Source organism: Ornithorhynchus anatinus, chromosome X5 (assembly GCF_004115215.2).
Source record: "Ornithorhynchus anatinus isolate Pmale09 chromosome X5, mOrnAna1.pri.v4, whole genome shotgun sequence".
Taxonomy (NCBI): domain Eukaryota; kingdom Metazoa; phylum Chordata; class Mammalia; order Monotremata; family Ornithorhynchidae; genus Ornithorhynchus; species Ornithorhynchus anatinus.
The window spans coordinates 5738074-5763198 of NC_041753.1; the positions used below are offsets into that span (position 1 = coordinate 5738074).

General features: G+C 59.9%; 1 protein-coding gene across 1 annotated transcript in view; it reads left to right on the forward strand.

Annotated features, from left to right (window-relative positions):
- ZAN (zonadhesin) overlaps positions 1-25125 on the forward strand; it is a 68293-nt gene that overhangs the window by 13823 nt on the left and 29345 nt on the right. Inside the window, 33 exon segments of the mRNA XM_039910881.1 lie at positions 930-1201; positions 1734-1818; positions 2928-3077; positions 4604-4768; positions 5748-5845; positions 6667-6745; positions 10511-11359; positions 11577-11767; positions 11871-12015; positions 12569-12816; positions 13164-13312; positions 13565-13693; positions 14293-14431; positions 15396-15537; positions 15806-16002; positions 16289-16430; positions 16852-16968; positions 17548-17672; positions 18246-18391; positions 18699-18842; positions 19480-19587; positions 19781-19950; positions 20369-20571; positions 21077-21218; positions 21459-21706; positions 21970-22150; positions 22458-22569; positions 22829-22923; positions 23052-23228; positions 23608-23816; positions 24006-24150; positions 24607-24797; positions 24901-25045. Coding sequence (XP_039766815.1) covers positions 930-1201; positions 1734-1818; positions 2928-3077; positions 4604-4768; positions 5748-5845; positions 6667-6745; positions 10511-11359; positions 11577-11767; positions 11871-12015; positions 12569-12816; positions 13164-13312; positions 13565-13693; positions 14293-14431; positions 15396-15537; positions 15806-16002; positions 16289-16430; positions 16852-16968; positions 17548-17672; positions 18246-18391; positions 18699-18842; positions 19480-19587; positions 19781-19950; positions 20369-20571; positions 21077-21218; positions 21459-21706; positions 21970-22150; positions 22458-22569; positions 22829-22923; positions 23052-23228; positions 23608-23816; positions 24006-24150; positions 24607-24797; positions 24901-25045 — 5838 coding nt within the window.

The following is a 25125-nucleotide window of genomic DNA, read 5'->3' on the forward strand; positions in this document are numbered from 1 at the left end:
TCTAACCCGGCACTTAGCAGAGTGTTCGGCACATAGTAGAGGCGAAACAAATACCTCCAAAGGCCAGCGTAGGCAGAGTTGAACAGGCGGTGACCGTGCGAGGCAGCCAGTTTAGCTGGGCCAATAAAAATAGTTAAGGACAACTGGGCTAAATGTGAAGTGCTTTCCGGGTGCCAACACTGTCCTAAGCGCTGAAGGAGATACAAGATCATCAAGTCAGGCACAGTCCCTGTCCCACATGGGGCTCCCAGCCTAATGGAGAGGTAGAAGAGGTACTGCACCTCCATTTTCCAGATAAGGAAACTGAGGCCCAGGGAAGCGACTTGCTCAGAGTCGCCCGGCAGGCCGGGGGTGGAGCTGAGAGTAAGAATAATAATAATGGTCCTTGTAAAACACTTACTATGTGCCAAGCACTGTTCTAAGCGCTAGGGTAGATACAAGTCAGTCAGGGTAGACACAGTCCCTCTCCCACATGGGGCCCACACTTTTAATCCCCATTTTACAAATGAGGTAACAGGCCCAGAGAAGTGAAGTGATTTGCCCAAGTCACACAGCAGACGGAGGCAGAGCTGGGATTAGAACTCAGTCCTGGGCCCCTTTCCACTCAGCCAGCTCGCTTCTCTAGCACAAAGCCCCCATTCCATGGCGTAGTGGCTAGAGCACGGGCCTGGGAGTCCAAAGGTCATGGGTTCTAATCCCGGATCCACCACTTGTCTACGTGTGGCCTTGGGTAAGTCACTTCTCTTGTCCTCGCCTCAGTTACCTCATCTGTAAAATGGGAATTGAGACTGTGAGCTCCTGGTGGGAGGGGGATCGGATCCAACCCAATTTGATTGTATCCACCCCAGCGCTTAGTACAGTGCCCGGCACATAGCAAGCGCTTCACAGACACCATCATTATTATAATTATTGTTCTCCCTTCTCCCCAGAGGGTCACTACATCTACTTGGAAGCGGGCAACTTCTCCAAGGAGGGGCAGCTCATCCGGCTGGAGAGCCGCCCCATCTGCACCCCCGGGGCCATCTGCGTGGGTTTCGCCTACCACATGTACGGGATGGGCGAGAGAGCCCAGCTCCGCCTCCTGCTGCAGAGCTCCGCTGGGGACCTCCCGACCCCGCTCTGGAACCGCTCCGGCATCCAAAGCAGCGCCTGGCTCTATGCCAACGTCACCGTTCCCTCCGGATACCCCCAGCCCATGCAGGTATGCAGGTCGGGGGCCGCGGGACCTGAGCGGCACGTGGGCATCGAGGCGGGGGTGGGAGCGCCGGATCTCTGAGGGGACGGGCGCCGGCCGGGCAGGTCTGGAGAGGCGTGGGGGCCGGGGCCGGTGGACCCAGTGCTGGGTGTGTGACCTTGGGCAAGTCACTTCACTTCTCTGGCCCTCATCTGTAAAATGGGAATTGAGTGAGCCCCATGTGGGACAGAGACTGTGTCCAGCCTGATCAACTTGAACCTACAGCGCTTAGAACAGTGCTTGGCACATAGTAAGCTCTCAGCAAGTACCATAATTATTATTATTAGACTGTAAGCTCGTTGTGGATAGGGAATGTTTTATTGTTCGATTGGACTTTCCCAAGCGCTTAGTACAGCACTCTGCACACTGCAAGTGCCCAGTAAGTATGAATGAACAAGAGCAGGGCAGAGAAGAACCAGAAGCTTGAGGAGGCCCATCCAGGGAGAGTTTCAGCTGCGGGTGGGGGTCATCGTTCACTCCTTCCCTTTCTTTCTCCCAGCTCTTGCTCGAGGCTGTGAGGGGCAACACCGCCTTCATGGACATCGCCGTGGATTCCATCTCGGTCCAGCCGGGACCCTGCCTAGGTATGCTGGAGTCTGAGCCCCTGAGGTGCTCCTGGTGAGGGAGGCTGGCCTCCGGGGCCCACCCTTGCCTCACACCACCATCTGTCTCGACCTCTTTTCCTGTCTTTTCCCCCTTCTCTCCCCGCCTCCCCACTCCTCTCTTCCCTCTCCTCTCTTTTCTTCTCTCCCTTCTCTCCTTACTCCCATCGTCTCTCTCCTCTCTTCATCCCCCTTTCTTTTTCTTTCCCTTCTCTCCCTGCTCCCCTCTCCTTTCTCCCTCTCCCATTTTTCTCTCCCTTCTTTCCCCACTCTCTTCTCTCCTCTTCCTACTCCCCTCTTTTCTTTCCTCTCTCACTCCCCCTTTTTCTCTCTCTTCTTTTCTCCCTCCCTTCTCTCCCTCCCCCCTCTTTTTCTTTCCCTTCTCTCCCCACTCCCTTCTTCTCTTTCCCCTCTCCTTTCTCCCTCCCCCCTTTTCTCTCCCTTCTTTCCCCACTCTCCTCCTCTCTTCCTACTCCCCTCTTCTCTCTTCTCTCCTGCTCCCTGCTCTGTTTTTCTCTCCCTTCTTTCTCGACTCCCTTTTTGTCTCCCTTCTCTCTCCATTCCCCTCTTCTCTCTCTTCTCACTCCCCCCTCTCTTTTTTCTCTCTTTCCCCACTGTCTTCTTTTCTCTCCTCTCTCACTCCCCCCTCTTTTTCTCTCTCTTCTCTTCCCACTCCTCTTCTCTTTCCCCTCTCCTCTCTTCCCCCCTCCTCTCCCTTCCCCTTCTCTTTTTCTCTCCCTTCTCTCCCCAATTCCTTCCTTGCTCTCCCTCTCCCTTCTCCTCTCCTCTCTTCCCCCATCTCTCTCCACTATCTCTGCCTCTCTTCCTTTCTCTCCCCTCTTCCCAACCACCTTCTTGCTCTCCCTCTCCCATCTCTCTTCCTCTCTCCCCTTTCTGCCTCTGCACCATCTCTGTCTCTCTCCTCACTATCTCTGCCTCTCTCCCTTTCTCTCTTTTCCATCTTTTCTCTCCCTTCTCTCCCCATTCACCTCCCCTCTCTCCCTCTCCCATCTCCACTCCTCTCTCTCTCCTTCTCTCCACTTCTCTCCCACCCTCTCCCCATTTCCATTCCCCGCCACCCCCTGCCTTAGAATGCCTGAACAAGTGTGACTTCGACGCCGTGGACGACCTGTGCGGCTGGAAGGCCAACCCCTCGCCCAGCGGGGCCGAGTGGATTCAGTGGTCCGGGCCGACTGATGAGCCGGGGGTGGGGCCGGAGGATGACTTCTCCAAACCGGGCTGTGAGTGCCATCTCCCATCTCCTCCTCCCAGCCTCCCATCCCCTCCTGTCGTCCCAGGACAATCCCACAGTCTGCCCAACTAACCCCACAGCCAGCTGTCTCCTGGAGGGCATGGGTTTTAGGGGGGCACTCTGGTGGGTGAGATATTTTATGCCCGGGGGCAAGTTTGACACCCCAACCCAAAATGCCCCTTGGACTCAACCTTTTCTGCCCCCGGCCGCTCCGGAATGAGCGAACCATCCGATTCACCTTCTGGCTACCTGCAGAGGCCTCAGAAGTGGCTCTGAATTCGCACTGCCGGGACTTCTCCCTCCCTCCTGCATCACCTGTACCCTTAAGAGTCTGTATCCCCCTTGGATCCTCACCCCACAGCACTTAGGAACTTATCCTTCTGCTCAAGTGCTTAGTACAGTGCTTTGTGCACAGTAAGCGCTCAATAAATTCAATCGAATGAATGAATGGATGAACTCCGTCGCTTCCCCGGAACCTGTCTTTTAATGTCTGTCTCCCGGACAAGATTGTCAGCTCCTCGAGGGCAGTCTTCGTGCCTACCAACTCTAGTGGATCCTCCCAAGCGCTTAGTACAGTGTTCTGCCCACAGGGAGTGCTCAGTAAATACTGTCCATGGAGCGGGTGTGGTTCAAGCGTGAGGGCAGTGCCTTGGGCCGACTCCACCGGCTTCCATGCCAAGCCTGAGGTAGCTTCCCTACAGGTCCCTCTCTGGTTGAATTTCCCCGAGTGTTGGTGGGGGCAGGCTGGATTTGAGCACAATAGATTGGTCGGGGGTTGTCATCCTTACAGTCTCCTGCAGAAAAGCCTTACCGTTCTGTCGTATATGGGTTGCTGTGGTACCACCTAGTAATAATAAGAATAATAACTGAGGTATTTGTTAAGTACTTACTATGAGCCAGGCACTGTACTAACCTCTGGGGCGGGGAGTCCGGGGGGGTTACAAACAAATCAAGTTGGACACAGTCCTTATCCCACATCGGGCTCACGGTCTTAATCCCCATTTAAAAATGAGGTAACCGAGGCCCAGGGAAGCAAAGTGACTTGCCCAAGGTCACACAGCAGATGAGTGGCAGAGCAGGGAAGTGACCCATGACCTTCTGGCTCCTAGGCCTCTGCTCTAGCCACGAGGCTATGCGAGCCATCTCCCTCCCCTGGGGCTAATATTAATAATTGGGGTATTTCTTCAGCACTTACTACGTGTTCAACACTGTACTATGCACTGTGGTAGATGCAAGTTAAGTTCTTGTCCCACAAGGGGCTCGCCGTCTAAGGGGGAGCGAGAACAAGGACTGAATTCCCCATTTTACAGATGAGGAACCCAAGGCCCAAAGCAGGGGACCCACTTGTCCAAGGTCATACCGGCTGGCAAGAGGCAGAGCCGGGATTAGAATCCAGGTCCACTGGCTCCCAGGCCCTGGGTTCTTTCAACTCGGCCCCGTTGCTGCTAATTTTCCTAATGCTACCACGTCTGAGCCTCACCCAGCCGACTTCTCTCCGGCCTCCTCTCCCATTAGTGGGCTACTTCATGCTTCTGGATTCTTTCGATGCCAAACCTGGAGAGAAAGCCACCTTGCTGAGCCCTTCAGTTCCATCTCCCGGTTGCCTGAGCCTCTCTTTCCACTACATCTTCCGTGGCAAGTCACCCGGCTCTGCAATGCACGTCTACGCTGGAGCCTCCGGTAATAATAATAATAATAATAATAATTGTACGTGTTAAGCATTGAGGGGAGATCCAAGTTAATCAGATGAGATTCATCCCCGGCCCACACGGAACGCACAGTCTGAGGGGGAGGGAGAACCGGTACTGAATCCCCATTATCCAGATGAGGCAACTGAGGTGCAGAGAAGGGAAATGACCTGTCCAAGGTCACACCGCAGGAAAGAGGCAGAGCTGGGATTAGAACCTGGGTCTCGGGAAGCCTGGACCCTTGCTCTTTCCCCTGGGCCGAGCTGGGAGGAGTAGTGGCAGGTGAGAGGTTAGAGACCAGTCAGAGGCGTTATATAATAATGATGGTATTTGTTAAGCGCTTACTATGTGCCAAGCACTGTTCTAAACCCTGGCCTAAATACAGGGTAATCAGGTAGTCTCACGTGGGGCTCACACTTTTAATCTCCAATTTACAGATAAGGCACAGAGAAATCAAGGGACTTGCCCAAGGTCACTCAGCAGACAAGTGGCGGAGGCAGGATTAGAACCCACATCCTCTGACTCCCAAGCCCGGGCTCTTTCCACTAAACCAAGCTGCTTCTAAGCTGCTTCCAAGCTGTTTATATACCCAGATGGCTCACCCCTCCCCAGAACCTAGGCCTCTATTTTAGTGACGCCCCAAACGAGATACGGGCTTGGGGCCAGGTCTAGTTGGGGGAGCCTGGGGATGGATAGTGTTCAATCAAACAATCACTACCATTGATTGATTGATTGAAGCTCTTGCTTGAGGAGGGAGGGAAGCAAGACCGAGAGGCATTGGGAGGAGAGGAACAGGACCCGGGGGTGATGCGGGAAAAGGAAGGGGGCTGAGGGGGTACTGAGGATAGGGGAGCAGGGTCTGGAGTGGGGAAGGCATGAGAAATACTGGGCAGTGAGAGGGGTCGGAGGAGGGGGTGGAAAGGAGCCATCCGGGCGAGAAGAAGGATTGTTACCCGTCTCCCTCCCTGCAGGTGCCGCTCTGGGATCGCCCCTGCTCACCCTGACCCCCAGCACTGGGGCGGAGTGGACGGCTGTCACCGTCAACTTTGAAGCCAGCGGGGACATCCAGGTGAGGAGACCAGAGCCTCCTTCCCACTCCCCTAGATGAAGAGGGTCCTGTCCTCAAGTCCTGCCTCTGGCCTGGAACACCCTCCCTCCTCAAATCTGACAGACGATGACTCTCCCCCTAGTTCAGAGCCTTAGTGAAGGCCCATCTCCTCCAAGAGGCCTTCCCTGCCTAAGCCCCACTTTTGCTCATCCCCCACTCCCTTCTGCGACACCCTGATTTGCTCCCTTAATTCATCCCCCCCTTCCCAGCCCCACACCACTTATGCCCCTCTCCGTCATTTATTTAATTCTATTAATGTCTGTCTTCCCCTCTAGACCGTAAGTTCATTGTGGACAGGGAACGTGACTGTAATATTGTTATATTGTACTCTCCCAAGCGCTTAATACAGTGTGCAGAGCACACTGTAAGCGCTCAATAGGTAAAACTGACTGAAGCCTGGTGGGAGTTGGGCGATAAGAATCACACTAATTGGGATTATCTGTTAAGCGCTTACACTGTACGGAGCGCTGGGGTTGAGCCACGATCATCAGGTTGGATTCGGTCCCTGTCCCGCGTGAGATTCCCAGTCTAATAATGGCAATAATTATCATGGTATGTATAGATTACTTACTCTGCACCAAACACTGTACTAAGCACTGGGGTAGGGACAAGATCATCAGGACAGAAACAGTCCCTATCCCATTTCCAGTCTAAGTAGGGGTGCCTCTCTGTGAGATTGGGCACTGTGGAAATGGAACGGGGAGACGGGGGCGGGACGGGAGGATGGGGAAAAAAATCTCTTCTCCTGGGGGGGCGACTCTAACATCACTCTCTCCCTCCAGTTTGTCCTGGAAGGGGTGTTCGGAAATCCACCGGAGCCGTCTATGGCCGTCGATCAAGTCTGCGTGATTGGCTGTCAGGGTGAGTCTGAGACTTTATTATTAATAAAGGTAATTATGGTATTTGTTAAGCAGCTGCTACTTGTTAAGTGGCTATTACTCATCAAGCACCATCCCAAGTGTTGGCGTAGATAGGAGTTAATCAGGTCAGACACAATCCCTGTCCCACATGGGGCTCACAGTCTACGTAAGAGGGAGAGCAGGTATTGAATCCCTATTTTACAGCTGAGAAAACAGAGGCACAGAGAAGTGAAATGATTTGCCCAAGATCACACAGCAGGCAAGCGGTGGAACAGGATTAGAATCCAAGTCCTCTGACTACCAGGTCTGGGCTCTTTCCACTTAGGCCATGCTCCTCTCAGGGGGACCCGCTGAGGGGTCAGCAGAAGGCAGAGGGAGGGAAGTGGAAATGCTGTAATTCCCTTTCACTCTCTGCCTCTTTCTGCTCCAGAGGCTAAAAAATCTCCGGGACCTTAATTTCGAGGATTTGGTCGTAGCTTGGGTTCTTCTCCGCAACTGTGCCAACTCATACGACGGAGAGAAACAGAGAGAAATAATTGCGGCATTTGTTCGGCGCTTACTATGTGCCAGTGACTGTACTAAGTGCTGGACTGATATAATGCAGTCAGGTTGGACACAGTTCCTGTCCTCCATGGGGCTCACGGTTGCACGGAGAAAAGGCAATTCATCCCCCTTTTACAGGTGGGGAAACTGAGGCCCAGAGAAGAGCCTTCAAAGGCTTATTGAAGACACATTTCCTCCAAGAGGCCTTCCCAGGCTAAGCCCCACCTTTCCTCATCTCCCACTCCCCTTCTACGTCACCCTGACTTGCTCCCTTTGCTCGTCCCCCCCTTCCCAGCCTCAAAGCTCTTACGTACGTAACTGTAATTTAATATATTTGTACTGATATCAGTCTCCCTCCTTCTAGACTGTAAGCTTTTTATGGGCAGGGAATGTTTCTATTTATCGTTGTCTTGCGCTCTCCCGAGCGCTTAGTACAGTGCTCTCACACAGAAAGCACTCAAATACGATTGAATAAGTGAATGAATGAATGAAAGTGAAGTGACCTGCTCAACGTCACCCAACAGGCGAATGGCGGAGCCGGAATTAGAACTCAGGTTCTCCGACTCCCGGGCCCGTGATCCTTCCGCTAGGCCACGGTGCTTCTCTTCTCTCCTCCCCCCACCGTAATATCTTCCCTTTCTGCCCCGTCAAACTTTAGCTTATCAGGCCTCCAAGAGTTTCACCTCCTCTTAACTTTCCCATCACTGTCAAAAGCAGCCCCTTTGCCTCTCGGAGGTTTCTATACCTCATCCCACAGCTGGTTTCCTTCCAAGTTTGGTCTTTCCGTCCTTCCCATTTTTTCCCAGATGGAGAATGGACACCACCTAGTGGAAAGAGCCCCGGTCTGGGAGTCAGGAAACCTGGGTTAATAATGTCGGTATTTGTTAAGCGCTTACTATGTGCAGAGCACTGTTCTAAGCGCTGGGGGAGAAACAGGATAATCAGGTTGTCCCACGTGAGGCTCACAGTCTTCATCCCCATTTTACAGATGAGGGAAATGAGGCACAGAGAAGTGAAGTGACTTGCCCACAGTCACACAGCTGCCAAGTGGCAGAGCTGGGATTCGAACCCATGACCTCTGACTCTAACCAGTGGGTCTTTATTTATGGATTGCTAAGCTCATCGTGGGCAGAGAATGTCTACCCACTGTCGTACTGGACCCTCCCAAGCAGTTAGTACAGTGCTCTGCACGAAGTCAGCACTCATAATATACCACCGATTGAGTTCTTAGTCCCATGGCACTTATGTACCAATCTGTATTTATTTCTATTAACCTCCGTCTCACCCCTCTAATAATAATAATGTTGGTATTTGTTAAGCGCTTACTATGTGCAGAGCACTGTTCTAAGTGCTGGGGTAGATACAGGGTCATCAGGTTGTCCCACGTGAGGCTCACAATCTTCATCCCCATTTTACGGATGAGGTAACTTAGGCACAGAGAAGTGAAGTGACTTGCCCACAGTCACCCAGCTGCCAAGTGGCAGAGCTCACATTCGAACCCATGACCTCTGACTCCCAAGCCCGTGCTCTTTGCACTGAGCCACGCTGCTTCTCAAATAATAATAATAATGGTATTTGTTAGGCGCTTACTATGCGCAAGGCACTTTTCTAAGCACAAGTTGTCCCATATGGGGCTCACAATCTTAATCCCCATTTTCCAGACCCGGGAACTGCGGCACAGAGACGTGAAGTGACTTGCCCAAAGTCCCACAGCTGATAAGTGGCAGAGCTGGGATTAGAACCCATGACCTCTGACTCCCAAGCCCGGGTTCTTTCCACTGAGCCTCGCTGCTTTTCAAGACTGCAAGCTCGTCGTGAGCAGGAAACGTATCTTCCAACGTAGGCACAGTGGATAGAGCACGGGCCTGGAAGTCAGAAGGTCATGTTTTTTATCCTGGCTCTACCATTTATTTACTGTGTGATCTTGGGCAAGTCACTTTACTTCTCTGGGCCTCAGTGACCTCATCTATAAAATGGGGATTGAGGCCGTAAGCCTCTCGTGGGACAGGCATGGTGTCCAACCTGATTTGGTTGTAACCAACCCAGCTCTTAGAACAGAGCCTGGCACATAGTAAGTGCTTAATGAATACTATAAAAAATTGAGAAGCAGCCTGCTTGGGAATAAATGAGAGCCCGGGCTTGGGAGTCAGAGGTCAAGGGTTCAAATTCCGGCTCTGCCACTTGTCAGCGGTGTGACTGTGGACAAGTCACTTAACTTCTCTGTGCCTCAGTTACCTCATCTGTAAAATGGGGTTTAAGACTGTGAGCCTTACGTGGGACAACCTGATTCCCCTGTGTCTACCCCAGCGCTTAAAATAGTGCTCTGCACATAACAAGTGCTTAACAAATACCAACGTTGTTATTATTATTATAATTATTATTATTACTCTCTCATGTGCTTAATACAGTGCTCTGCACACAGTCCGTGCCCAATAAATAAATACCATCGATATTGACCGGGGACAACCTGATTCCCCTATGTCTACCCCAGCGCTTAGAACAGTGCTCGGCACATAGTAAGCACTTAACAAATACCAACAAATAAATACCACGGTACTGACAACTTAATGTTTGCCACGCACTGAACTGAGCGCTGGGAGAAGACTATACGACAGAGTTGCTAGATACGATCTCTTTCCGCTCGCTTACTTTGTGACCTTGGGCTAGTCACTTCACTTCTCTGGGCCTCAGTTTCCTCATCCGTCCAACGGGGTTTGCATTTTTTTGTCTAATCGTATGTCAGTGTCTCTGTTCTTTGCCAGACTCCACCCTCCCTTCTTGAAGTGCACATTCCTTGAGGACAAGGCCCAGGGTTTTGATTTCATTTCCCTGCAGCTCATGCCAGCACCAAGTCCAGGGTCTGCTTAGAAACAGCGTTCAGTCATGACTGCGGCTCATGATATCAAGGGGGTGGGTAAACTGAGGCCCAGAAGGGCAATACATCACGTCCGGCCCGACCTGGCCTGATTCTTCCCCTGGCCTGGGCCAGTCGAGGTGCTGCCGTGAGGTGGTTGGAAACTACTTCTTGGAGATGCCCCCCCCCCCCCCCACCCGGGATAGGTCGGGGTGCTGAGGAGGGAGGACGGGGGTGCCCAGAAGTTGGCCTGGGTGCAGCCGGGTCCTGCTCTGTCCTGGGGCTCAGGACCTACAGCCGTATCGGACGCAGCGGAGCTCTAGCGAGAGGTCCCTGGGGGCTGACATTTTGGGTTTTCTTGGTCTGCAGAAACCGGGCCCACAGCTAAGCCCCCCGGCCCCACGGACCCCACCAGGCCCACCGGCCCCACGGACCCCACGGCCGACCCTCCCGGCACCAGCACCCCCACAGCCAAGCCCCCCGGTCCCACGGACCCTACTTCCAAGCCCCCCGGCCCCACGGACCCCACCAGACCCACCGGCCCCACGGACCCTTCAACCAAGCCCCCCGGCCCCACGGACCCCACCAGGCCCACTGGCCCCACAGACCCCTCAACCGAGCCCCCCAGCCCAACGGACCCCACGTCCAGGCCCACCGGCCCTACGGACCCCACTAGGCCGACCGGTCCCACGGACCCTTCAACCAAGCCCCCCGGCCCCACGGACCCCACCAGGCCCACTGGCCCCACAGACCCCTCAACCGAGTCCCCCAGCCCAACGGACCCCACGTCCAGGCCCACCGGCCCTACGGACCCCACCGGGCCGACCGGTCCCACGGACCCTTCAACCAAGCCCACCGGCCCTACGGACCCCACGGCCAACCCTCCCGGCACCAGCCCCCCCACATCCAAGCCCCCCGGTCCCACGGAGCCCACACCCAGGCCCCCCGGTCCCACTGACCCCACGTCCAGGCCCACCGGCCCTACGGACCCCACCGGGCCGACCGGCCCCACGGACCCTTCAACCGAGCCCACCGGCCCTACGGATCCCACGGACAACCCTCCCTGCACCAGCACCCCCACAGCCAAGCCCCCCGGCCCCACGGACCCTTCAACCGAGCCCCCCACTCCCACGGATCCCACACCCGATGTGACGACTTCACAAACTCCCACTGCCAGCACCACTCCCAGCCCCATCACGGGCAGCACGCCAGCCCCAGGTATGGGGGTGGAGAGGGGTAGACAGGGGCCAACAGAAGGAGCCTGGGGTGAGCCTGAGGAGAAGGAGTGAGGGTAGATTGCAGAGGGCGGCGGGGATGTGGAGGCGAAGAAGGAGTTGGGGTGAGAGGCAAGGGGAGGAATGATTTGGGAGAGGAACCGAGCTGGGGTCAGGCAGGGATGGAGCCCTGACTGCCTCCTGGGGTGGGGATGTCCCAGGATCGTGCCCCCCGAACTCTCACTACGATCTGTGCGTCTCGAGCTGCCCCCCGACGTGTGAGGACCGCAGCCCCGACTGCGACCTCCCCTGCCAGCCCGGCTGCGCCTGCAACCCCGGCTACGTGGTCAGCGGCTCCCGCTGCGTCAGCGTCTCCTCCTGCGGCTGCTCCCGAGGAGGACACTACTACAAGGTGATCACCCGGGGGGCCGGGAGGGAAGGAACCTGGGTCCGCCGGGGGAGCCGGGGAACCGCCTGGCAGAAATGGTGCTGAGCCCGGCTGTCGGCGTCCCCAGCCCGGAGAGGTGATCTTCTCGGAGACGTGCGACGAGATGTGCCAGTGCCTGGGAGACAACCGGACCCAGTGTTTCCCCACCGCCTGCCGGCCCGGAGAGATCTGCATCAGCCAGAGCACGGGGGTCCAGGGATGCTTCCCTGAAGGTCAGCGGGCCGGACCCCGGGAGGAACGGGGGCTCGGGGGGTGAGGGGCAGACCTGGATTGAGGGCAGGTTTGGTCCGGCCAAGCCGGAGCCCGGGGTCCCCGAGCGGGTGGCATAGGGGACGAGGGGGGCAGGGAGAGACAGAGACCAGAGGAGAGCTCTTTGTTGTTGCTTTGTACTCTCCCACGTGCTTAGTACAGTACAGTGCTTTGCAGGCAGTAAGCGCTCAATAAATTTGATTGATGATGATATCTTGGGAGAGTCCAGCAGAGTAGACCCGATCCTTGGCTTTGACAAGCTTATAGGAGGTCAGCCAGTCATATTTATTGAGCTCTTACTGGGCAAAGAGCACCCTACTAAGCACTTGGAAGAGAACAATGTAACAATAAACGGACTCATTCCCTACCCACCATGAGCTTTTAGTCCAGCAGAGGTCCCGGGGTAAAAGGTGGGTGTGGAGTAAACGGACACCCGAGACCTGGCATCTCGAGCCGGAGCAGAGGGGCAGCTTGACTGGGAGTCCTGATGCCCGGGTCCGTCCTCCCCCGATCCAGAGTCGGGCACCTGCGTGGCCACGGGCGACCCCCACTTCACCACCTTCGACAAGAGGAAGTTCGACTTCATGGGCAACTGTAGCTACGTCCTGGCGGCCACCTGCAACGCCACGGGCTCCGGCCCGGCCTTCCATGTGGTCGCCGACCTGGAGCGTCGTTACGGCAACCAGAGGGTCTCCTACGTCCGCGCGCTGCACGTGGACCTGCTGTGGCTCCGTGTCTCCCTGCTGCGGAACCGTGTGGTCCGGGTGAGGCGGGGGTGCTGGGTCCCGGGCCCCAGGACGCGGAGGGTGGCGGTGGGAGAGGCTGGGTGTGTGGAGGAGCTGGCTGTGACCCAGGGGGCAGAGGGGTAGGGTTGGGGCATGTGAGGGGTTGGCAGATATGTGCCGGGGTGCTAAGGGATGGGGCAGGGGGATGATGGTGCTGGGAGCGATGGGGCACAGTGGGTCACAGTGAGGTGACCGGGCACGAGATTGGGGGAGGTGGTCCCTGGGACGCTGGGATGGGGTCTGGCGGGCAGAGGGGCAGAGCCGGGTCACGGTTGCGGTGGTCGGACACGAGAGGCCCCGCCGTGACCGGTCTTTCCCCGTCCCAGGTGAACGGCTCCAGGGTGACCCCGCCCAGCAACCTCGGTTCCGGAGTGACCGTGTCCGTGTCCGGCCGCTTCGTCACGGTGGCCTCCGGCTCTGACCTGGAGGTCCGCTACGACGGGGAGCACCACGCCGAAGTCCGCGTGTCCCGCAGGTCAGTGAAGAAGTCAGTCAATCGTATTTATTGAGCGCCTACTGTGTGCGGAGCACTGTACTAAGCACTCGGGTGAGAACAACAGAACAATAAACAGGCACATTCCCTGCCCACAACGACCTTACGGTCTAGAGAGGAAGAGGGTGGTTGCCCGTCTCGGTGTTGGGGGGAGCCTGGTGACCGGGCCCGAGGCGGGGGACCCCAAGCGCACCCACGTCACTCTCTCCCTGCCCCCCGCCACCGCCCCAATAGGTACCGTGAGCAGATGTGCGGCCTCTGCGGAGACTTCGACGGAGACGGCACCGACGACTTGCAGTTGTCCAACGGGACCCTGGCCCCCGGCCCCGGCCCCTTTGGAGACAGCTGGGTCACCGACAGCAAGTGAGAAATCCCATCCCCGGGACCCCTTCCCAACAGCGTGGCTTAGTGAATAGAACCTGGGCCTGGGAGCCAGAAGGACCTGGGTTCTAATCTTAGGTCCGCCACGTGTCTGCTGCGTGGCCTTGGGCAAGTGACTTCACTTCTCTGTGCCTCAGTTCCCTCATCTGTAAAATAGGGATTAAGAGTGAGAGCCCCTTGTGGGACAGGGACTGTGTCCAACCTGATAAATTGTTTCTACACCAGCACTTAGAACAGGGCGTGGCACATAATAAACGCTTAGTAAGAACCATAATTATTCATTATTGTTGTCCCTCGGCTGTCTTCCACGGAACCGCCAGCCCTTCCCAGTCCCCATTCTTGCCCTCCTGTCACCTCCTCCACCCCATCCGCTCCCTGTATTCTTGCCCCTCGCCCCCTCGCCCCTCACGGCCAACAGCGGCCTACGGCCCAGCCTGCCTTCACGGCCGTGTGTGACGGGTTTCTCTCCCCGGTTGTTGTTTGCTCTTGCTCTCTTCCCCTCCGTGAGTGTCTCCAGCATTCAGGGTCTGCCCTCCCAAGTGGGTGGCGCGGGGTTCACCGTCCCCCCTCTCTCCTGACAGCTGCAGCTCCCCGGTCCCACCCCCCGCCCCGCCCTGCCCCGAGGAGCAAGTGGAGAACTACGAGAGCTCCTGGTTCTGTGGCATCCTGACCAACCCCCAGGGACCCTTCGCCTCCTGCCACCCCTTCATCAACCCCACGGTGAGCCGCCGGGGACCATCGCGGCCGGGGAGCCGAGGGGAGGGAGGGAAGGATGGAGGGGCCCGGCCAAGGAGGGTGAGCAAGTCGGGGGGTGACCCCGAAGTCACTTACTTCTGAAGGCACAGGAGAAGTGATGAAAAGTCGAGTTTGGGAGGAAGAGAAAGAGAGGGAAGGAAGGAGACATGGAGACGAAAGGAAAGTGCACAGAAAGAGGGGACAAAGGGAAGAGAGGAGGGAGAAAAGGGAAAGGATGGAGGGATTGAGACAGGGAGGAAAGAAGACAGTTTGAAGAAACTCCCTGAGGTCAGGAATAGTGTCTACAACCTACTGTAGTGCACTCTCATAAGCATTTAGTACACTGCTCTGCACCCACTAAACACTCAATAAAGATCATTGATGGAATGATTGATTAGAGGGGCAAGGGAAGAGGCTGGGAAAAACGCAAGAAGCTACTGCCCAGTCATGGAACGTAGCGGCTGTGGAGAAAATCTATCAGTTGATCTATGGTTATCATTTATTGAACACTGAATGTCTGCACTGCCCTGTATGAGCGCCTGGAGTGCAATAAGATAGTTGGTAGATATGATTCATGCTCCAGAGAAGCTTATAGTCTGTTAGGGAAGAGAGATATTAAAGTACAGACGGGGGAAGTAAGTCGGAATAGCTACGGCGGAATGGGGGTTGGAGGGAGGACATCACACGGGAGGCCAAATCTAGAGAGTGGGAGGGATTTGGGGAGCGGGCCGGGCGGTGGGAGGAACGTGGAGGAAGACTGGAAGGAAGCCAGGAGATTAGAGAACAGTCAGTCAGGGAGAAATGGGGCACCCCTGGAGCGAGGAGGGACACTGAGGGCAATCGGGGTCGGGGGGTGGCGCCGTTCGGGAGGGGAGGGGAGCGGGTCCCTGAAAGGGGCCGGGTCTGAGGCCAGGACGGATCCGAGCCTCCCCGACCCCCTTCCCGCCAGACATTCGCCAAGGACTGCGTGTTTGACCTGTGCGAGACGGACGGAGACCCCGGCCAGTTGTGCCGCTCCCTGGAGGCCTACGCTGCCGCGTGCCAGGCCGCGGGGATCTCCCTCGGGCCCTGGAGGGACCAGACCCGCTGCCGTGAGTGCCCCTGCCCCCTGCCCCCTAGTCCCCGCCCCCGAGCCTCTCTTCCTGCCCAGCCTCTGTGCATTCCCAACCCCTGAGCCTCCTGAACCTTGCCCCAACCCCAGCTACCGACACCTCAGGCAGATTCGTTCCTCTCCACCCTGGCCCCGGCCCTATTTCTGGCCCATGATGCCCGTCCTCTGCCTGGCCCCGTTGCATCACCCCAGTCTGTCTCCTGCATCCCCAACCCTGGCTCTCTCTGTCTCTCTCTCTCTCTGCACAGCCCTCGTGTGCCCTCTGAACAGTCACTACGAGGCCTGCGGTACTCGCTGCCCAGGCTCCTGTGCCAACGGCGGGGCCTCGTCCTGCTCGGGGGGCTGTGTGGAGGGCTGCCAGTGTGACCCTGGTTTCCTGCTGAGCGGAACCACCTGTGTACCCCGAACCCAGTGTGGCTGCACTGTCAACGGGCAGTATTACAAGGTGAGCGGGGCAGTGGTTGGGACGCCGCCAGGGACCGGACGGGGTCCCCTACAGTGGCCACGGTGATGGGGTCCACCCGGGGGACCACACGGATGGTGGGGATGGTTCAGGAGGGAATGAAGTTGGATGTCAAAGAGGATTTGTTTCTGGGGGTGCAGGGATAAAAGGGCATCTCCTTCCTTGGATATCTCTCCGTGCTTGGCTGCAAAAAGGGCCGGCCGGCCCTCAGGAAGAGGGGGGGACAGATTGACCCTGGAGGTCCGTAACCCGTCTGTCCTCCCGCCAGCCCCAGGAAGAGTGGTACGGCTCGGGCTGCGAGGAGAGGTGCCGCTGCCTGGGCGGGAACCACACGGAGTGCCGGGAATGGCAGTGTGGGCCGCAGGAAGTCTGCCAGCTCCAGGACGGGCACTATGGCTGCCACTCCAGCGGTGAGGCTCCCGGCTCCACCCCTGCCCCACTCCCACGGTGACGCTCAGCCCGGGGTTCATCAGGCGTTCCTCAACCCTGCGCGCTGGGCGGGCCCCAGAAGCTTCTTGAGGCCAGGGATCGGGACTCCCGACTATTGGATCGGTGTCTCCCAAGTGGCCGTGGATCTCCTCAGTGGGTACCACGGTTAGATTGGGAGCAGATGACCACATGTCCCCCGCCTCGACCAGGGAACGGGTCAAGGCCACTGGCAGATGACGATCCAGGGGCAGAGAGCCGGGATTGAGGAGGGGGCGCGAGATCCCCGGCCACAGACCGGGCCTTCTCTCCCCCGCCGGATTCCGGCATTTCTTAACCCCGGCCCGGGGCCAAAGCTCGGGGTTTAGTCTGGGATCGGGGTGACCTCCCGATCCAATTGCACAGGCTCGGCCTCCTGCTCCATCTCCGGAGACCCCCACTACCACTCCTTCGACGGCCGACGATTCAGCTACATGGGGACGTGCACCTACATCCTGACTCAGCCCTGCAACGACTCCTCGGGTACAGAGGCGGGAGAGTTGGGAGATCCAGAGGCCAGGGGGACAGAGGACCGCCATGGAAGGGTTGGGAGCCGGGTCAGGAACGGGGGCCGACGTGGAAGGAACCCCAAAATTAGGACTTGCATCCGGGAAGCGGGGTTGGGGGTGCTCGGCGGGCCGAGACCCGTGCTTGCTGTGGGGCGGGGGCTAAAGACCGTAGTGTGGCAGAGGAGAGAGAGATGGAGGGCATGTGGCCAACTGCTGCAGGGGTCTGAGAGGGGTTGGTGAGGGGATATGAGAGGAGAGGGAAGCCGAGGGAGAGGCCCCAGCCTGGTCCTCGGGGCCGGGGCCGGGCCGGAGCATCCTCTGAGGGACAATGGCCCTCTGTGCACCACTCCAAGAGGGCCAGGCGGAGACAGAATTAGAGGAGGAGAGGGGGTAAGATGCCCCACTGGAGACAGGATGCCCCAGTGGAAACCCTCCAGCCAGTAGGGATCCTGGCCTTGGCAGAGGTGGGGGAGGTGGCAGAGGATGGCACTGAGGGAAGGGAAGGGGTGAGGTGACGCCATCTCCGTCTCCCCCGCCCTCCACGTCGGTGCAGACCGGATGTTCAGCGTGGCCGCCAAGAACGAGGAGCGGGGCCAGCGGGGCGTCTCCTACCTGAGCAAGGTCTACGTGAGGGTCCCGGGAGCCAACGTGACCCTCCTCAAGAGCCAACGGACCCTGGTGAGGCCCGGGATGCCCTGCCCTGCCCCAGTCTCTGGGAAACCCGGGGCGCCCCCCGTGGGTTGGGGGGCAGGGGAGCCTCCTGTGGGGGAGAGGTGTGTGCCAAACCCCTTCTTTGGGGACCATTCCTCCCCTTGGGCCTGAGAGGCCGCCCTCTTCCCTGCCCCTCCTTCACTGAGGCCCTGCTCCCATCTCTGGACTCCTCGGGATTGGTTCAGCTGTTTCCCTTCCTCCAGACCTCGTCCTTCAGCCGCCGCAGTCAGGCTGGGGATTGGTAGTCAGTCAATCATCCAGTCAATCATATTTACTGAGCACTTACTGTGTGCATAGCACTGTACTAAGCACTTGGGAGAGTTCAGTACAATAATAGACACATTCCCTGCCCACAAGGAGCTTACAGTCTAGAGGGAGAAAGAAACATTACTAGAAATAAATCAATTAAGGATTGGCCCGTCCTTGCCCCTGCCTCGCTGACCATAGCTCTGTCCTGGGGACTCTTAGGGGATTGTCTGTGTGTCTCTCTCTCCTGAGTGACCGTCCCTGCCTCTGTATGTCTCCATGTGTCTCTGACAGGTTGGGGACCAGCGGGTGACCCTCCCGTCCGAGCCGGCCCCGGGCGTCTCCCTGGCCCAGAGCGGCCGCTTCGTGGAGCTGCAGACGGCCTTTGGGTTGCGGGTCCGCTGGGATGGGAACAACCAGCTGGACATCACCGTGCCCAGGTGCAGACCGGGGTGGCCCCGCTGCCTCTGCTCTCCCTCTGGTCCCCCCCGGAGCCGAGACCCCCCCCAGCCCGCCCTACCCCCTGCCCCACCTCTGCTCCACCGACCCTCTTTGCCCCCCGCCCCTGCAGCCTTGCCTCCCGCTCATTGAGTGGTATTTATTGAGTGCTTACAGTGTGCAGAGCACTGTACTAAGCACTCGAGCACTGTATAAAGCCCTCAGCACTGTACTAAGCGCTTCCCTCACTGGTCCGGTGACCCCTGGGCCGTCCATGGACACTTCCCCTCTCCGTTTCTCCGCCCGCAGCTCCCTCTCCGGCCAGCTGTGCGGACTGTGTGGCGACTACGACGGGGACGGCGGCAACGACAACCGGAAGCCGGACGGCAGCGCGGCCGCGGACGAGGACGAGTTCGGTGACAGCTGGCAGACCTCAGGGGACGAGGATGAGGAGTGAGTGGGAGTGGCCCTGCCGGACCCCGGGAGTCCTGTGCCTCTAGCCCTCCTCCCCGGCAGCCTCCTCCTCCCCGGCCCCGTCAGGACCCGGGCGACCTGCCTCCCAACCCGATTCTCCTCCCCATCGCCGGCTTTCCCAAAGGCAGGAACAGCGGGCAGCAGAGTCCCGGGGCTCTTCCTATGCCCGTTTTGGTGGCCCGGCGGAGTGTTGGCTTGGGGCCCATTGTGTCTGGTCCGAGCCCTGGGAGGAACCCTGACAGGTGGGGCAGGTGTCTTCTCCACAGCTGTTGCCTCGTGGATCTGGTCCCCTTGTATCTGGAAGTCTTCCTGCCCTCTGGCACTCTGGAGTCCAAGGAACCGGCCTGAGCATCCCTTGCTCGACCTGGAGCTCTTGGGTCCGGTGAGGGTGTGTGGGAGTGTCAAGAGCCTCCCCACAGACCCCAGTCCGGCCACTGGGGCTGGAGAAAGGCAGGCTGAGCCCTAGCCTGGTTGGTTCCAGTGGGGGCTCCCTGGGCTGGTGGCTTCGGGTGGGCTCAGCGTGGGCGGTGGGCGGGGAGGGCGGAGACACATTCCGCCTTGGGCACTGAGCTCCGGACCGGCGGGCATATACCCTCCCTCCCCGCCTCGCCCCCAGGTGTCGGAACAACCAGACGGCGCCCCCGACTTGCGACCCGGCCCTGCAGGAGAGTCTGAAGGGACCCGAGTACTGCGGGCGGCTCACCGACCCCAAAGGAACCTTCAGGTACCAGCCTTCTGGGTTCTGGGCCTTCCTCTATCTGGCACCCCATGAGTTGAGCCCGGAGACCCCAACCCTCTCTTCAACTCTTGATCCTGCCGGGCCACTCAGTCCCTCCTCTCGTGCCCCCGGTAGTGGAGCCCAGAGGCCCCTTACAGTGTCCCCCGCCTCGGATTTCTGAGCCCGCTTCTCCCCGCAGAGCCTGCCTGCCTCACCTGAACGCCTCCTCCTACTTCGAGAACTGCATGTTCGACATGTGCAGCTACCAGGGGCTGCAGCAGACGCTGTGCGACCAGCTGGCCGCCCTGACCGAGGCCTGCCAGGCCGCCGGGTTTCCCGTGGAGCCCTGGAGGGGACCCCAATTCTGCCGTGAGTGACCCCCTCCCCTCGGCTCCCCACACCGGTTCTCAAGGGGTAGCAGAGCGCTTAGCACAGAGTAGGTGCTCAAGAAAACCCAGGTTTTTCAGGGTTACTGTGAATAATGAGAGGCAGGCCTTGTCCTCCTTGAACTTGGCCACTCAGAGAGCAGGGAAAGAAACAGATAGAGGCAAACAGAGCCATCCCCATGCAAGGGGTGTCCATGCTTCTCTAGTAGGAGGAGGAGGGAGGCGGGAACCCGTTGCTGGACATCGGCCAGGGCAGGGCCAGTGACAGGGAGACCGATGATTCCCGGTGATGACACCTGCCCCCTACGTCAGGCTCCCTCTGATTCCGCTCCCATCCTATCCTGCACTAATCCGTGCCCCGCACCGTCTCCAACCCCGCTCGCCATCCCTCTGTCCCGCAGCCCTGTTCTGCCCCGCGGGCAGCCACTACGCCCTGTGCGCCGACCCCTGCCCGGCAACATGCCACCGGGGCTTCTCGCTCCCGTCCTGCCCCTCCCGCTGCACCGAGGGCTGCGAGTGCGACCCCGGCTTCGTCCTCAGCGGCTCCCGCTGCGTCCCCACCGCCCAGTGTGGTTGCCTGGACCCTTCTGGAGCTTACCACGAGGTGAGGCGGAGGACCCAGGGGACCCAGGGGATTGGGGGACACATGTGTGTAAGGGACCCGGGGAAGATCCAGGCCAGGATGGGGGTGGGGAGAGGCCCAGGGCAGGTGGGTTAATGGAGTCAGGGGCAGCCAAGGGTTGGCCACGTTGGGGGTCAGTGGCCGAAGGGGCAGGTGAGGGAATGGACGGAGTCTGGGGGATGGAGAAGGGTTTGGGAGACAGAAAATGGTCTGAGGGAGCAGAGAAGCGTCATGGGGAGTGGAGAAGTCTCTATGGAACGGAGAAGGGTCCAGGGTAATTGGGAAAGGTCCAGAGGAGCGGGTGTAGGTTGGGCGAGCGGAGGTGCGAAGATTTCTGGCACTCAGAACCTCCAGTCAGAGGTCAGCGCGCTTCCCGTGGGCTCGGTCCCCAGCCCCGCTCCCTCGCGATCCGGCTGGGTCTCGTCCCCTCCCCCCAGTCCCTCCCCCGGCCGGTGCCCCTTTGCCGACACACTCCGGGCTTCCCCAGGCTGGAGAGCAGTGGTTTGGACCGGACTGCCAGGAGCGGTGTACCTGCGAGGGGCTGGACAACATCCGCTGTGAGCCCGGAGCCTGTGGGGCCCAGGAGAGCTGTGGGCTCCAGGACGGCGTGCTCGGCTGCCACCCGCAGGGTAGGCTGGGACAGGGGGCTTCCATCCACATCCCGGATCAGAGCGGGGCATCTCCACCTGGGCCGGTGGCTGCGGGGTCAGGGTAGTGCGGGCAGTCGATCACCAAGGAACCGGGACCCTGACGGCAGAGACCCAGAGAGTTGGGGGAGGAGGGCCCAGGGCGGTGCCCTGGAACTGGCAGGGAGAGCAGGAGGCCTAGGCCCCGTCGACCCCCGGCTCCTCCAACCCCCTGCCCCCCAGGCTCGGCCACCTGCAGCGCCTCGGGCGACCCCCACTACCTGACGTTCGACCAAGCCCTGCACCACTTCATGGGCACGTGCACCTACACCCTGGCCCAGTCCTGCGGCGGCCCCGGCGGGCGCGAGAACTTCACGGTCACCGCGTCCAACGAGCGGCGCGGCGGCCAAGTCCACGTCTCCTACGTCCGGGCCGTCCATGTCCACGTCTTCGGCCTCAGCGTCTCCCTTCTCAAGGGGCGCCGGGTCACGGTGAGCGCCTCTCCTCCACGGAACCCCGAAACCCGTGGGCCCTCTAACCCTCAGGCCTCGGGCCCCGACTCCGTCTCCGGCCCTCCCGCTCCCGGCCCCTGCCCCTTGTCCCTCGACCTTACCCTGCCCGGACCCCCATCGCTCTGCTCTGTCTCTGCCTCCCCAGTTGGATCCCCTCGACTCCCAGTACTGTCCTTCCCCCAACATCCAAACTCCCCCCACGTTCCTGTTCCGCTCACGTCTCCCCCACCTCCGTCCTCCAGCTGGACGGGCTCCGGGTGGGACTGCCGCTGTCGGCCGCGGAGGGCCGGCTGTACGTGGGGCTCGGCGGCTCCTTCGTCCTCCTGCGCACCGACTTCGGGCTGCGGGTCCGCTACGACGGGACCCACTTCGTGGACGTCACGGTGCCCTCCTCCTACTCCGGCCAGCTGTGCGGCCTGTGCGGTGAGTGACCCCCCACCACTGACCTGCCTCAGTGTCCCTGTCTCACCCGCTGTCCCCGAAGGCCTCCAAGGGCCCCTCTCCCCATATCCCGTTTCTCCCATCCTCCGGGACTACTCAGGATGGATAAGCATCGCTGGACAGTTGTTCCAGTGCCCAGTTGTCAGATTGGCCCTGTGTGTGGGCAGGTCGTAGGTTACTGGGGCGGGGGTGGCGTGGAGGCTGGGGCTACTCCCGTGGTGGGGAGGAACGGGGCACGAGAGGCATCTGGCAGCTCCTCTCTGACCGTTCGGCATCCCCCTCCTCGCAGGCAACTACAACAGCGACAGCTCCGATGACAACATGCTCCCCGACGGGACCCCCGCCGACAGCTCTGCCCAACTCGGGGAGGGCTGGCTGGTGCCCGACCCCAGCGATCCTCAGTACGTCAGGGGTCGATCCGTCCCTCCCCTGACCTCCGCGCCACTTGGCCGCTGCCCCGGGCCCAGATGGGACTCGTGCTGGAGAGTTGCCTTCTAGAAAAAGGACTTCCCAGCCTCCCCGAGTCCTCCTTGTTGTTGAGCCCTACCCTGGGCTTCAGCTGCCCTGGTGGGCGTGGGGCTGGGAGGGGAGAGAGAGAAAGAAAGCAGAAAGGGAGACCGATGCCAGGCCCGGCACCCCTTCCCCTTCGTCCCTGTACAGATGCTCTCCGGATGGTGGCGAACCCCCCAACTGCCCGGATGACGACCAGGCCGACCGGTGGAAGGCCAACTGTGCCATCCTGAAGGACCCCAACGGTGAGCTTGCATCATTCCCTGTCCTCGAGCCAGGCCTTGGAGGGCGGGATGGGAAGCGAGTTCCCCTTGCCTTGCCCTCGCACCCATGTCTCATCTCTATCATGAATCTGCCCTTCCTACTCCCATAGGCCCCTTCGCCCACTGCCACGGACTGGTCCCCGTGGACGGCAGCCTGGCCAGCTGCGTGTACGACCAGTGTGGGACGCAGGGAGACGCCCCCACGCTCTGCCGCTCCCTGCAGGCCTACGCCGCTCTCTGTGCCCAGGCCGGCCTGCCCCTCGCCTGGAGGAACCAGACCTTCTGCCGTGAGTGGACCCTCTCTGCCCGCCGACCCCGCCGGGGCTTCGGCCTTCTCCTGCACCGCCTTCGCTGCCCGGCCCTTCCTTGCCCTGTTGTGCCTCCCTCCCCTTGGGACCGCCGTTCCTCCTCATCTGCTTGGCTCTACCTGTCCTCTTTCTACCCTCCATCCGTCCGTCTTCGTTCCCATGTCTCTGTCTCCTTGCCCACCCTCACCCGCTCTCATGCCATCTCTGGCCCCAGAACCTCCCCTCCCAGAGCTGGCATCTTTCCTCCCACCGCCTGCTCTCCCCGCTCGGCCCAGCTCCCAAATCCCCTTTAGCTGCCCTCGCCACACGGCCATTCCTCCGTCCCTCTCCCGCTGCCTCACCCCGCCTCTCTCCACAGCTCTGAACTGCCCGCCCGGCAGTCGCTACAGCCACTGCTCCAGCCCCTGCCCGGCCAGCTGCCCCGGACTATCGTCCCCCGGGGACTGCCCCTCCGGCCTGCCCTGCTCCGAGGGCTGCGAGTGTGAACCGGGCCACGTGCTGAGCGGCGACGCCTGCGTCCCCCTGAGCAACTGCGGCTGCTCCGACCCCGACGGAGGCTACCATCCGGTGAGTGAGGGCCGGGGGCCGGGGGCTCTCACATTCTCGGGGCCCACGTGGGCGAGGCCGAGGAGACCATCCCGTCCCGGAGATCAGATGGCCTAGGTGGGTGGGTGGCTCTCCGACCTGAGGTCGAGCGGGCCGAGGACGTGAGGGAGAGGAGTCCGTCACCGGCCCCCTGCCCCCTGCCTTCTTTAGGTGGGCGACAGTTGGTACACAAACAGCAACTGCTCCGAGCTCTGCTCCTGCTCCGGCCCCAACGCCGTGACCTGCCGGGACTCCAGCTGCGGCCCAACCCAGGTCTGCCGGCCCCAGGACGGGCTCCTCGGCTGCCACGACGACGGTAGGTGCCGTCCGGAACCTGACCCCACCTAACCCCCTCTTCCCGGCCCCCTCATCGTCATCATCGATTAAATGCTGACCGTGTGCAGAGCACCGTACCTAGCGCTTAGGAGGGTACAGTATGACAGAGTTGGTAGACACGTTCCCTGCCCGCAAGGAGTTTACAGTCAGATGCCATCTCACCGTGTGCAGAGAAGGACCTCTCAATCCCCTTCTCTCTCCCTTCTCCTTCCGGGGAAGACTTGGGCGTAGCCTCTCCAAACGGCTCCAGCCGCCGCCTCGGTAGCGGGGCATCCCGGGCTGGGGGTGTGGAGATGGGGAGGGTGGGATTGGGGTAGGGAGAGGGCAGCTGGGCGACTGGGTGGAGGACACCGCGGGGGAGGAACCGAGGCATGAACTGGGGAGCGTCAGGAGGAGCTCAGGGATGGATCCCTGATTGCCTCCGGGGTGGTCCCAGAATCCTGCCCCCCGAACTCTCACTACGATCCGTGCGTCTCGGGCTGCCCCCCGACGTGTGAGGACCGCAGCCCCGACTGCCAGCTCCCCTGTCATCCCGGCTGCGCCTGCGACCCCGGCTACGTGGCCAGAGGCTCCCGCTGCGTCAGCGTCTCCTCCTGCGGCTGCTCCCGAGGAGGACACTACTACAAGGTGATCACCCGGGGGGCCGGGAGGGAAGGAACCTGGGTCCTCGGGGGGAGCCGGGGAGCCGCCGGGCAGAAATGGTCCTGAGCCCGGCTGTCGGCGTCCCCAGCCCGGAGAGGTGATCTTCTCGGAGACGTGCGACGAGATGTGCCAGTGCCTGGGAGACAACCGGACCCAATGTTTCCCCACCACCTGCCCGCCCGGAGAGATCTGCATCAGCCAGAGCACGGGGGTTCAGGGATGCTTCCCTGAAGGTCAGCGGGCCAGACCCCGGGAGGATCGGGGATTTGGGTTGGGGGAGTGGGGGCGGTAGAACCCGCTGGAGTCGGAGGTT